Here is a 14,343-nt window from a genome sequence, read left to right as displayed (position 1 = left end):
CCAAAACAGGCTTTCTCTATCAAGAAGCAAAGAGCTTAGCTCTCCACATCCCTCAGTACATTAGAAGTGCAGAAAAATACACACCTCTGCTTTGCATGGCCCTTCTAATCTTCTAATCCTTTGTCAGTGTGTGCAGGGAGGTAGGAAACTCAGCAGGAGAAAGGAGATGCATGAACATATACACAGAATTTAACACAACTACAGAGGACATGGTGGTTAAAAGTCCTTTTCAAAATAAAACCACTTGTTCTGCAGCTGTAAGCGTGATAAGCTTCCTCAGAGTTTTGAAATTAGAGTATAACTATGTTTTCCCAGGACTTGGAGGCCATGTTCTCCACTGTTAAGGAGCTGAGTTTCCTCAGGTCCCACATATGTTGTTGCATGGTACCTGGCAACCTATGGTTTCTGCAATAAGCCTGGCAACTGCAGGCTTCTACTACAGAGTTTCTGAGAGGGAACAATGTTCTGAAGATTCACGCCAAAAATAACTAGAATAAACTATTCTGAAACCCCAGAAAGCCTCAGGGATTGCTTACCAATTAAAAAAAAACAAAAACTAAATCACTTAAAACAAGTCTTAATTTCTGCTTTTTACTTGGCTGTGTTTCCTCGATTTCCCACTAATGGTGGACTTGGTCAGAGTTTTGCCTCAGAACTGAGTGCTACAGGGTCTGGGGTTTGCAGTGCTACTATAACTATAAGTCTACAGGTTTAAAGCGAGATTATATGTAATATTTGGATAAAGAGTAAGCTCTTACAACAACAGGTTGGAAATCTGACTAGAAAAGCCAGCCCACCCTCTGTCCAACCTGTAGGTACCCTCAGCTCGCCAGCTATGTTGAAACATTACCTGCTTTAGCAGCAGTAGCAGGTGGTGTGAACTGCTGCCTGGGCTCAGACGGTGCAGTATTAGTGGGAAGCAGCATGATCCCACCTTCAGTGGTATTCTCTGGGGCCACTGTGGGAGTCTGGGTTTTCTCTGACATGCCTGGGAAGAAACCTGGTTTATCTGAAGAAAAGGAAGGTGTAGCAGCCTGAAAAAAGGAATTATAGGAAAAGAGTTGTTGTGAGACATTTTTCACATTTCCAGATTTAGAGGTATGCTGTTTTTTTAACAGCATAGTAGGATGACCCTAGTGATTTATGTTACCAAGAGATTTTATTCAAGTACAGAATATCCATCGAATGAGGACTGGTTTTTTTTTTCCAATCAGGCTTTGTAACAAATGCTAATAATTTTCCAAGTTTCAGATATAGAACAGTCATGGAACACCTGGAACACATGGAACAACCTGGAATACAACTAAGGCTACCAGTTAACAAAATATTTAAAAAATCAGTATGACAGGTACAGTCATAAACCTTTAAAAGTCAATGTCACAAAGTCTGTGTGGTATTACTGTCTTTGTGCCATACAAAAACATAACAGAGTCCTTGCTTCTTACTACAGCAGCTCAGTATACACGTTTCTCATGCTTTTTTATCTCCTCAACAGTAATAAAACACCCTACATGACTCTACTTCAGGCATCAAGCAGAACTGCCTCACCTCATTAGTAAATCAGAACTGCACCAAAGGACATGGTGAGTGTGGCATGAATAACTCAGCACTGGGTTACAGTAATTTCACGAATACAAGCCGCACCAATTTGACTAAGATTTTGCTCCTAAACCGGAAATGCGGCTAATAATCAGGAGCGGCTAATACAACCTCAGAAGTGCCTGCCAGAGTGCTGAGCCGAGCAGCTGCAAAGTCGGCATTTTGTGATTGTTACAAATCGCTACTTTGTTGCACCGCGGGTGGAGCCTGGCTCCGTGTAGGCAGCACGGGGGGCGGGGAGAGAGGCGGGAGAGCTCTCTTTCCTCCTCTGCCACAGCCCAGGGGAGAGACGGGGGGGGCCCGGCGCCGCCATTGCCGCGGCCCGGGGGGGGGGGGGGGACCCGGGCCGGCCCTACCGCGGCCGGGGAGGGGGGGGGGGACCCGGGCCGCCCCTACCGCGGCCCGGGGAGGAGAGGGGGGACCCGGGCCGCCCCTACCGCGGCCCGGGGAGGGGGGGGGAAGCCGGCGCCGCCATTGCTGCGGCCCGGGGAGGGGGGGGGGAAGCCGGCGCCGCCATTGCTGCGGCCCGGGGAGGGAGGGGGAAGCCGGCGCCGCCATTGCTGCGGCCCAGGGAGGGGGGGGGGAAGCGCGCGCCGCCATTGCTGTGGCCCGGGGAGCCGACGGGAGCCCCGCGCAGCCATTGCTGTGGCCCGGGGAGCCGACGGGAGCCCCGCGCAGCCATTGCCGCGGCTCGGGGAGCCGACGGGGTGCTTTGTCCCCGCCCGCCGCCGCCGCGGCAGGAGCGGGGAAACTCCGTCCCTGCCCGCCGCCGGCGCCACGGGCGCGGGAAAGCTCCGTCCCCGCCCGCTGCCGTAGGAGCAGGGGAAGCTCCGTCCCTGCCTGCCACCGCGGGGCAGCGCCGACCCGGGTGACCGAGCCCAGGGGCAGCGGCGGCCGGCCCCGAGCTGCAGCACCGTGCTGGACCACCTGGCCCCGTCAGCGGCCCCTAGCGGGCCGAGCCTGCACAGCCTTAGCTCAGCCAGTAAACCCCGCCCTCCCGCCGTTCTGTTAATAATTGCACGCGGGTCCTCGCTGCGAACGACAGAGCGGCTTATATTCGTGTGCGGCTTATCTATGGACAAAAACCAAAATATTTGCCAACACCCAGAGATGCGGCTTATAATCAGTGCGGCTTGTATTCGTGAATTTACTGTAATCTTGCCTTTCAACAACATATTACCCTCAATGGGCCAGCAGGTTTTCCTTAATATTCTTAAGGCCTTTTGCTGATCTGATGATATGAGAAAACCATTTTTTCAATTATGGCTACTGTGTTTAGCATGTGAAGGTACAGCAAAACACTATTATTTGTAAATCATCTATTAACTGAAGAATAGGATTATGAAGGTTGGCAAAGTGTACACATATCACAAATGGCTGAGGTGGAAAGGGACCCCGAGAGATAGGTCAGTTCAGTCCCTGCCCCCAAAGCAGGGTAAGGTACAGCAGACTGCTCAGGACCAAGTTCAGTCAGGCTATGAGTATCTGCAAAGACAGAGAATTCACTTCTCTGGAAAACCTCCAGTGTTTGGCCATCCTCACAGGAAAAAAAGATGGGGTTTAAATGCAATTCCCTGAACTTCATTTTGTGGCCATTGTATCTTGTCCTGCCACTGAACAGCACTGAAAAGAACCTGGCTCCACCATCTTCACATCCACCAGAGTTACTCACACACATCTGTAAAATCTCTGCTAAAGGCTGAACAGTCCCAAGTCTCTACTCCTTGCATTTCAGGTTTCTACTTCCCTTTTGCAGTTTTCCTCCCTAGGAAATAAGAGCAGCCCTGTCTTCTGGACAGGAGAAAGAGCTCCCTATGCAGCTGGGAATGTGAAAGCAATGCCAGGAACTGTTCCTTCCCAGCCTGCAAGGAAACAGAGAGCACAGATGTCATCTGCAACTCCATGTCAACCTCTAACAATGGACACAGAGAACAGATCCCGGTGTAGTGTCAGGAATTGCAGCTGCTCATTCTTGAGGATGCCAAGGACAACACCAAGAGCTGCACTTTTGGGTGAGTCCGTAACACAGACAACAAAAGCACCTTTGTGGTCACACCTCCAGCTCTGCTCCATATGCAGACAGTATTCTCTGAGCAGCTGGACACTGATAGCAGGATCATGGACTGCAGCTCCCCTAAAGCAGGGCCTTCAGCAGTCTCTCACCCTTGACAGCATCATGTACAGCGAGAGAGAGCCTCAAGCCCATCCTGCTTTCTATCTTGACAAAGGGTTTTCTCTCCAGATAGGTCTCCTTCACACTCCACCCCATCTTTATAAAGGATTTTCTTTCCACACTTGGGCAAACCACGGTGTTCTTTTGCCTTCTGAATTTGAGGGAGGTCTACTTTCCTGAGCTTCCTCTGGCATCTCTCTTCTCCTCCTTTGCCAATCCAGCAGCTGAAAAGCTGCCATCATGGCTTTGTTGGACAGATGGAGACAAAGTCACCTCAAATGTACCTTTCCAGGGTGCCTCTTCGGCACTGGCACCAAACATCACTTCAGTCAGCAAGCCTAGGCAAGACACTGCAGTCGAAAAAGTGCCCTGTGGCACTGTCGTATCTGAAGCGGTGTCACAGCCAAAAAGACAAACTAAAAATGTTAGCAGACAGCAGACAATTGGGGTAGGGACAATATCAAAAATTAAGTTCTCAGACAGCAACTATTACTGAGAGATTTGCTGGAACAGATGTGGAAGGCAAGATTAACCTCAATTGCAGCTTGGAAAGTGAAAGTTAAAGGAAAGAATTCTTTCTCAGAGTGAGTCCAATAGGCAGTTCTGCTGGTAAGGCTTTGTGGGTTGTTTGCTTTTATCTTCTTTTACAGTCGCTATTGCTTGATATAAACACACCAATGGTGAGGGCCCACATGCTCCAGTTCTCTGGGTTTGACTTGAGTATAAATATCTTGAGAATTCCAACATAAAATAAGAACAATCACATAACATGAAGTATAGACTTCAAAATATAAAGAAAGGCAAATCTAAATATCCAAATATCTTTCAGGGGTTTTATACATCCTCTATGGATGAAGTCAATCTATTTTTAACGAAACAAAACTGTTCAGTTTCTGCAGGCCTCAAAGCCAAAACAAGAGATGAACATCTATGGTATTCAACTGTGTTCTAAATCTTAAATATAAATTCTGAAGGCAAGCCAATCAGACACTAAAAGGCTCACCATCACATAGAGACTTTCAGCCATCTTAAGGTTTCTTAGGTAGAGATTTATGCATTTTGACTGCACCATTGTCCCTGCAAATACATAAGCACGAGAATTAAGTCAGGCCTTAGCTATTAAGTAAATATTTGGAATATTGCCACATCAACACAGCAGCAGCTAGACTCTGACTAAGACCTGAAAAACCTTACTTGGCTTAGCAAATCAGCAGTTAATTGAAAATTTTTAAAAGAAAATTAATTCTTTGCAGATATCTCACTTCAAGGATGGGCAACACTGCAGACTTCTATTCTGGGCGGCTGGACAGCACATACTCTGTACAGATTGCAGAATGCACTCATGTTATTGGGCTGCCAGAGAGTGACAGTCCACAAGATGCCCCTGAACTCTGATGTAAACCCAACAGTCAGGTGACTCACTTAAGTGACAAACCCCATATTCTCACATATTCACATACACAAACTCCCTACACCTGACTGCATTTATGACAAGGATGCTCCAAGGGCACAGACTCCAGAGGTCTGTGTTTGGTTGGTTTCTCAGTTTAAAATCTCTGTGCACATCCTTGCTCAAAGAACACAGCACCTGAGGACACCACATCCTGCTGACTACTGTGAAGGGAGGCAATCAGAGAATGACATTTTTGCCACCTTGCTCTGTCTAGCTTGTCAAAACAGCATTGTCTGGATGCTGCAGAAGGGAGTGTGTCAGCACAGATCCAGGAACAGGGATATAAAATTGCTGTGGCAGAATTGAGAGGATGATAGGAAAACATTGTATAATGTGCAATGAACAGGGCAATTTATTAAACTCAGAAGCAAGCATGATTTTAAGACCTTCATATTTTCATAATCTATACAAAAATACCACAGTTTGAAAGGTTGTTTAGATTATACACCAATGAAAAAACTATTTGAAGGCCTCTAGGCATTTTTAATCCAGTGTAAAAATTTAAGATTTCCTTTATAACAAAATTTGTTTTTCAAAAACCAACTTTTTTTAGAAGGAAACACAAATATGTGCTAAACAATCTGTGTGAGGTTTTATGAAAATGTCTGCTTGCTGGAGAAAGAGACACATAAGAAGGAAATCCTACCACCAGAATATATCACAGACAGTTTCTATTTCAGTAGGGTCACAAGTAAAGTTCCCAAACTAGAAAAACTTGCAACCAAGCCGAAAATTTGTGTTAGGCATACCTGGCAGGGCTTAGGTGGCAGAGGTCTGGCTGCAAGGGCCACCCTGAAGGACCCAGTCAGTTTGGCAGTGGGTAGAATCAAGCCATCGTGCACTAAACACCACAGCCTCTCAAACCTAGTTAAAAAAGGGCAATAGCTACTGTGGGCAGCAGACACAGGAGGATGTGGAGGAATGCACAACAGGACACATGAGAGGAAACATCTGGAAGCAAACATTATTGTGCACAGGGCTGGAGACACCCTCGTGGAAACATGCACTCCATGCCATCTCCTGGGGAAATGAAGCCCACAGAAAAGCCCACACCAGCGTAGATGAAACAAAAAGGAAGGGACAGCGGCAGAAAGAAGTGACAAATGCAAGAAGGAGACTGCCATGTGCTGACCCCAACCTCCTGTGCCACCTGTTTCCTCACCAAAGCGACTGAGCATAATCTGCAGTGAAAGGAAGGGGAGTGAAGACTAGGAAGGGAGAGGAGATGTCTCTGGACTGCAGCTGATTCTAGAGAAGGCCAGGGAAAACTATTTGCTAAAATGGCTCATCATCTCCATTTCTCCACACATGTTAAAATTCAAAGGATTCCCACCTAGGAAACAAAGGCTGCTTAGGCTTTGGCAATTTCTGAAAGCCTTCTGCTTCCCCAGATTCTTTCTTTACATTAATAGAGAGCCATTAGAGCCATTTCTCAATACATGTCATGAACAGCATTTGATGTTACCCCATTAACATGTTTTCTACAGCTCTGCTCACAGAGCACATCCCAACCACCTTCTAACTACACTTTTTTTATCAGTTCTCCAGCATCATTATCGGCTGTGGCTAAAGACTGACCCAGCTTTGGAGTTTCATCCCTTCTGCCCTGAAAGCAGCAAGCTCATTCCTCAGACTTTCTATTGGAATTTCAGTGAGTGTGCTAGCATAATGTTAACATAATATAAAGAGCACACAAGAATGACTCCTCTGTGTCACTGTGAGAAATAGGTTTTTCTCCATTTCACTTTACAGTAAACTCCCCATCTACAGTCAGTGTACAAAGAGAAAGCAAAATCTTTATCTTCTGGCTGGGGTGGGAAGATCAAAGTAGGCTTGGCCATATATATTTATCGTGGCTGTAGGATGTGAAATCTCAACTTTCATAAAATGGTAGTCACATGATCCCTTAGAGACAGGGAAGAAACGTGCTCAGATCTGACACGTAGTTTAGGTGAATTGAAAGTTTTATGACTCCTCTAGCGCACAAGGCATAAGCAGTTCAGTCAGCAGGTATCCTGACAATTGGCTAAAGATTAGCACTACACTAATGGGTCTTCCATTAGACCCATTAGCAAAATGCAATGAAAACAAGTTTCAAGTCTTACTGCACACCTAAGTGCACAAATATGGTGGAGCATGGAGCCACTGCAGGTTCTCGGTGTGGCTTGATTCCCATCATGCTACACAGGCAGTAACTAAAAGATGTTTGCAAGTTTCCCCTAGCAGATGGAAGGAAATATAGGAGATAAGTTTAGTATAGCAGTGGGTGCGTTTTCTTAATTTTAATTTTGTAAGAATAGCTCAACTATTGCCCTTTGTTAGAACTAACTGTAGCACTAGTGCATGACACAATGTCACTCTAAATTTTATTAGTTGGGACAGTCTACTTTGGTATCATACTCTTCACATGTACAGTAATTTCACGAATACAAGCCGCACTGACCATAAGCCGCATCTCTGGGTGTTGGCAAATATTTCATTCTTTGTCCATAAATAAGCCGCACCCGAGTATAAGCCGCTCTGTCGTTCGCAAGCGAGGGACCCACGTGCAACAAAGTTGCCAATTAGTAACAGAACCGCGGCAGGGTGGGGTTTACTGGCTCCGCTCGGGGCTGTGCAGGCTCGGCCCGCTTGGGGCTGCCGACGGGGCCAAGTGGCCCAGCCCGGCACTGCCGCTCAGCGGGGTCGCTCGGGGGCCGGCTGCTGCCTCTGGGCTCGCTCACCCTGGCCCGGCGCTGCCCCGTGGTGGCAGGCAGGGACGGAGCCCCCCCAGCTCCCGCAGCGGCAGAGGCGGGCGGGGACGGAGCACTCCGCCGCCTCCCCGGGCCGCGGCCATGGCGGCACTGGGCCCCCACCGCCTCCCCGAGCCGCGGTCATGGCAGCACGGGGCCCCCCCGTCTCTCCCCCAGGCTGCAGCAGAGGAGGGAAGGAGAGAGCTCTCCCTCCTCTCTCCCCGCCCCCCGTGCTGCCTGCAGGGAGCCAACCTCCACCCGCGGCGCAACAGAGTAACAATTTGTAACAATTGCGAAATGCCGGCTTTTACCGGCAGGTGCTCAGCTTGGCACTCTGGCTGGCACTTCTGAGGTTGTAAATGTCAGAAAATTATTCACATATTAGCCGCTCCTGAGTATAAGCCGCATTTCCGGTTTGGGAGCAAAATCTTAGTCAAATGGTGCGGCTTGTATTCGTGAAATTACTGTACATATATACATGCTTTTTGTATACTAGAAAAAAACAACCAATATCTACTCCTCTCACCTAAACCCCCATGTTCATTATGCTCATTTCAAGGTGTGCATGGTAGGAACTTTTTAAAACAAGTCTCCCATCGTCAACTCTGCTTGCAGATACAGTATCTAATTTTCAGCTTGCCACAGCATTTGTTCTGCAGTCAAGTGTTCTTCCATACACATGAAGGACAAGTTCTAATCTCTTCTCACTTGTGCCAATACACTCCAGACCAACTTAGGCAATCATAAAATCATAGACTACCTTGAACTACACAGGTGGTCTCAAATCAACCTGCTGTCACAGCCCCCATCTAATTCCAGGGCAATCTCCCTTGCAATTCTTCCAAAGAGATCCCACAACAGGCAAAAGACTGCTCTACTGAAGCCCATGGTTGTAAACCTGCTTCCTCACTTATTCCTGCCCTTCTTAGGAGCTTCTACCTCATGCCTGTATCCCTAACTAATCCCTTGTTTCCTGCAAGGGTGAGGTCCAGTGGAGTCTCTCTCCCTCTCAGCCTCCTGGAAGCCAACTCAAAGCAATAACCTTCAGAAACTTTCTGTGCAGCTTTTGCCCTGTTCTCTTGCCCTCCAGTATGTATTGGGGTGTCTTAAATCCACCATGAGGACCAGGGCTGTTATTAGGAGGCTCCTTCCAGTTACCTGAAATCTTTATCTGTTTCTTATGACTTGCTGCTCTCCACACATCAATCATTCCCTTCCAGAACTGCAGTTCTCAGACATTTCACGCAACTTTCTTATTTGCTTGCATTTTTCTTCCCTACAGTAACAGCAATAAATTACCATTTTTACAGCAAGAGATACTTGCTGGTTACAAAATCTTGTGGAATTTTAGAGCAAGTCGGCAAACATTGATCAATTTCCTCTTTCCTCTGGCAAGGGGAGTCAAACCCAGGGAATGCTGAATTTACAGCCTGTTTAAACTTTCCAACTGAACCCACCCTGTTCTTAAGAAACCAAGGCCCCTTTAGTCTCAACTGATCAGACTAGTTGGCATAAATAGAGAACAGGTGCACCTTACGTAAATAGAGAACAGGTGCATCTTACTTATACTGACTTACATGTTGGCTTTTAAGTAATTAACTTATTTTTCTAATTATCAGGATTCTTAGAACAGAATACCTTATCTGCTTTATCCTGCTGCACATCATGGTCTAAAACCACTATCATCCCTTCTCAAATTCCGTGCCCCTCTCATGTTTTAAAGCACTATAAAAATTAACTCAACACTTACATCTGTAATGCCACTGTGCATTAGTAGCATGAAACTCATGAAGCAGGCCTAATTTTATTGATGGATGAGCTTACGTTCCCCACTTAAAGCTTATGGCCTTTGGATACCAGAGGGTCTACTAGTACTGGTCTGCTAACTTCTTCCAGCGAATCACCAGAGGTCAGAAGTGAAGATCACTGTAACACTATTCCACCAAGTCCAGATTTACTCTTTTTTACACTTTCAAGGAAACCTCACAGTGCCCTAAAAGGAACTTTACTACTTATCATCTGTTGAAAAAAAAAGTCCTTTAGTAATTCACCTGCTTCTTAAAACAATCCTATCCACTTCAACCTCTTCGACGCGGTAACACGACTGTAAGTCATAGCAGAATTGCAACATTACAGAGCAATAACCACAGATTTTAAAATATTTGAAAACTAAAATGACCACACTCTCTGCTTCCTGAAGGGCAAACATACCTCTTTTTGCAAAGCATCTTCAGGTTGTGCAAGTGGAACAGCTGCTTCCCTTTCAAGTGTCTTCCCAGGGAGTGGTGTAATCTCCGGAAGGGATGACCTCTCTGTGGAGTGTTCATTGACGGAAGTCAGTTCAGAGCTGTTTTTATTCAGAAGGCTTTCCACCTTCCCAGCCTCCCCCTTCTTTTCAGCAAAATCTTCCTGGTTATCTCCATCATCACCTGTGGAAGTGTTGAAGCCATTTTCACCTGCCACCATCAGGCCCCAGTCAGCATAATCCATACTGTCCTTCTGTGGGTGTTTGATGCCCACCTGAAAGGGGTCCTGCTCCAACTCTTTATAATCATCAATGTATTCAGGTATCTCCTCAAGGCTGGGATCTTTTCCAAGCAAAGACAGCTTCTTCAGGCTACTCACTTCCTCTGACGGGTCATTCTGGAGTCCCACAGAGTGGACCATGCTTGGGATCACTTGCCCAAACCCTAGTAGTGAGGCTGGCCTCTGAGAAGGCCTCAGCACAAAGGTAATGTAGGACTTTACAGTTTCAATTTTTTTAGGTTCACAATTGTCCTTGTGTTGGCAGTTCACGATGTAACAGCGCCGTTCAAACATCCAGGACAAGTCACAACCAGAGAGGTCACAACACGCTGCGATGCAGTCGGACACTGACAGAGCGTGAGGAACCCGCATAATTTTAGTGGTTTCTAAGTTGGGAGATATTACTGCACCTGAGTACGTGGCTCCTTCTCTGCACTGCTCACAACTGGAACCTGTAACAACATCACCAACATAAGGCACAGCACTACAACCAAGCCATAATATAGTTTACTGTGACCATAAACTGCTTACAAGAGAGAGACAGGTAGTATCCTATTTAAAAAAGCTAATTTCATTTCACTAACATCACCACTAACTTTTAAAAGCATGTCCCTTTGCAGTAATATTTGTACTTTGGAGGATTTTTTCAGTGTAGGGCCTTGACATATTTTGCAGAAGTACCTTTTATTCCTGTGCTACATATTCAAATACATAGAGATAAAAGCAAGTTGCCAATACTTAAAAACAAGAACAGAGCAGAGAATACAAAAAAAAAAAAAAAAGGGGTACCTCCATTACTTCCACAGCATGCCCCTACTGGGATCTTTAAGAATATGTTTTAAAACAAAACTCAAGTAAGATGCTGTAGCACATCATTGCTTCACTTGAGGGAGAAGAGAGCAAAACTCTAAATAGGAGAAAGATTTATCATCTCATCCAAATGTCATGAAGAGTTCCTCAGGACAACACACTGGTCTTAATATAAAACCTGGACCAATTTCTCAAACTTTTGCTGCTTTACCCACAAGTTCATATGAAAACCCAAGAGCTTCCTCCAGTATGGAGCTCCTTCCTTCATTTGCAGTAGAGCTGCAATATTTTAATGTGACATAAGAATTATTTTCATAGCACATTACAGACTGAGTGTGAAATAGTCAAAAAAAGCATGAATCAACATATGATACATTCCAGTCAGTTTTTAACATTTTTTCTAGGTTTTTTCCCTTGTTATAACTGCTCTTCACAATTCCTCTCCCTAAAATCTGATTATGTTCCACACAAGTTGAGTAAAACCAGAAAATGATTCTCTCTGGTTTATAACTGGACTCGCTAACTCAATGAATAAAAACAAACATGCCCCCATTGTGGAGCTAATGCAGGAATGGAAGACAAAGGTGATTTTGCTTGCTTTTTAGCTCATTATTCACAACAGTATAGGTCAGGAAAAATGAAATCAAGGAGCAGGAATAGGCTGGCAATAGGGGTTAGTAGGTATGAATATGAGATGTAGAGATTCTCCAACACATGCAGTGTGTCCAGCATCACATTACAGTTCCTACCACCTCATCTGGGCTGAACTGCAGCACACTCCTTCACAATACGTGGTCTCAATACAACTATCAAAATATATGTGGGGAATCAAACTACCTAGGAAGAATGTAAAGCCTGCAAAGTAGGTTAGTTCAACACAAAAAAAAACCCCAAATTAAACAAACAAAAAGAAATTGCACCACATACATACTGAAGGCTAGAGTGGACAAGATGGTATGATGGTTTTGCAGAGCTGGCTGTGTGGGGTAAGGAAAAAAATGAAATGAAAACAAATGTTAAAGAAGGCTGATGACATGCAAATAGGTGTAGCTGAATGATAGAGAGCTTCAAGTACCATTTTCCTGCTGCAGCTACTCCTTCACACAGAGTAGGATGCTGACAACTGTTCCACTTCACACTTTCAGTGAAAAAAATCTATCCAGGGAAACATGCACCTAAAACAACCTATCCTGTTCTTACACAGTCCAGACAAGAAGTGTCCTTGTCTGTACTCAGAAGATGCTCAAGATCTCTGCATTTATTTTTTTTCTGTTACACTGCATATAAACATTTCCTCTACATTCCCTTTTACCTGCAAGAACATAAGTCCCTGGCAGAGACTTGGAACTGTCATCACAAGTCTTTCCTTTAAGTTGTCTGCACAATTTAGAACAGGGGAGCCAGAAAAATTCTGGGTTAAAATGAAGTATAGGAGTCAGGCATCCCATTCAACCATTCTGTCTTTTTGCAACTCATATGCATTTAGTTAATCCTATAAATCAGTAGAGAGATGAGAAACAGGCCTTTAAAAAGGGAAAACAGAAACATGACTGCGCAAATGTGCTATATTAGGTCAGCAACAAATCATTACAGTGAATACTTTAGAAAGAACTTTATTAATGTGGGCCAAAAGCTCCTTTGATGGCTGTTTTCATAGTGAAGAGTGTGTTAAAAAAATAAGACTAAAGGTTTCACTACTTAGTTGTTCAGAACAGGATTACCAATAGCTCTTGTTTTAGAGACAGGCCTACACAACTGGGATGCTGCACAGCTCTAACCTAAGGCCAGACTTAAAGTCCTCAATCAGCTTCAAATCTCACTCTGCCACTTTCAGTTTGACATATCAGTTATCACACTGCAGAGTCAACATCCCTCAAAATTCATGGCACATCTTTAGCCATAGAGAGAAGACTGATTCCCTTCATTAAAAGTAAAAACCCTATGGAACATGAGTCAATAGCCTAAAACTTCTGCAAGCTAAGTGTTTCCCTTCCTCTTAGCTGCACCCTGTTACATCTCCACTAGGACAACACTGACATATCCAGAGACCTAATGAGGGAAGTTGGTTACAGTAAAAAAAAACCCCAACCTATATCTCCCACCAAAATCCTGACAGTCACAGTGTGGAATACAGTTCCATTTTAAAGATATTCCTTCCTTCAATGAGGGAACATCCACACATCTTTGGGCTTCACACTTCTGCTCCTTCACATCTTGAGAGTATGAGTCCATTGATGTCAAGAGCCCATCAGGAACACAGCTGTCCCCCTGTCGCAGTTGGCTGGAGATCTTTCCTCAACTGGACATGGAAACCTAAGAGTTGCTCTCCTCCATGCTCACACAGTCATGAGCACTTGAATGACTTGGTGGCAAGTATTCTTCAGTCAGAAGCAAATTGTGATGGTGTACTAACATGGAGGCATCACAGTTCATCACCCTAGCAGGAAGCCCTGCACGGGCAGAACTATCCACTCTGTTTGCTTTCACTAACAGCAAGCACTGTAAGAAAAAGTAGAAAGAAGGGGCAAGAGGAAATGTACAGTAATAGAGAAAAGCTCAGACCTTGCACCAAGTCATATTTGACTAGAATCCCATTACCTTTTGCTGGCAGCATGGCACTGAGAGCCCACAAAGCACATTACTCTCACAGTCTAAAAGCCTCAGAACTACCTGAGCATGGAGGATCCTATAGCAGTTTGCTACAGCAGGAGTAGGATTGTCCCTGGTTTTTTGCCATATGCTCCATCCACTTCCTTTTAGAGAAAACAAGTTCTATTCTGGTTTTAGGCTTTGTGGTTTTTTCTAAATCTATCCAAGTAACTTTTACTTCATTTGGTGAATTTTGAGATGAAAGACAGTGTATCAGTAAAAAATAAAGTTTCATTTTTTCCTACTACCATAATAACATACTGAAACAATTTTGATACGGTTCTGGAAGCAAAATTAAAATAAGTTTTTATTTTTAGTGACAGTCATCTAAGAGGAGAAATTAAAACTCTAAATTTCAAGCTAGAGAGAATTTCCACAGCACAGCTATAAACCCCTGCAAA

The 14,343-nt window shown here is 44.9% G+C and overlaps 1 protein-coding gene across 1 annotated transcript in view; it reads right to left on the bottom strand.

Annotated features, from left to right (window-relative positions):
• Positions 1 to 14,343, bottom strand: part of LOC116994161 (dyslexia-associated protein KIAA0319-like) — an 83,493-nt gene that overhangs the window by 51,903 nt on the left and 17,247 nt on the right. Inside the window, exons 4-5 of the mRNA XM_033055680.1 lie at positions 10,169 to 10,935; positions 851 to 1,034 (exon numbers count right to left, since the gene is read on the bottom strand). Coding sequence (XP_032911571.1) covers positions 851 to 1,034; positions 10,169 to 10,935 — 951 coding nt within the window. The remainder of the gene's footprint in view (positions 1 to 850; positions 1,035 to 10,168; positions 10,936 to 14,343) is intronic.

The sequence above is a fragment of the Catharus ustulatus genome, chromosome 1 (genome assembly GCF_009819885.2).
Source record: "Catharus ustulatus isolate bCatUst1 chromosome 1, bCatUst1.pri.v2, whole genome shotgun sequence".
Taxonomy (NCBI): Eukaryota; Metazoa; Chordata; class Aves; order Passeriformes; family Turdidae; genus Catharus; species Catharus ustulatus.
The sequence above is the reverse complement of the archived record's forward strand: the minus strand, read 5'-3'. Positions and strand labels throughout refer to the sequence as shown.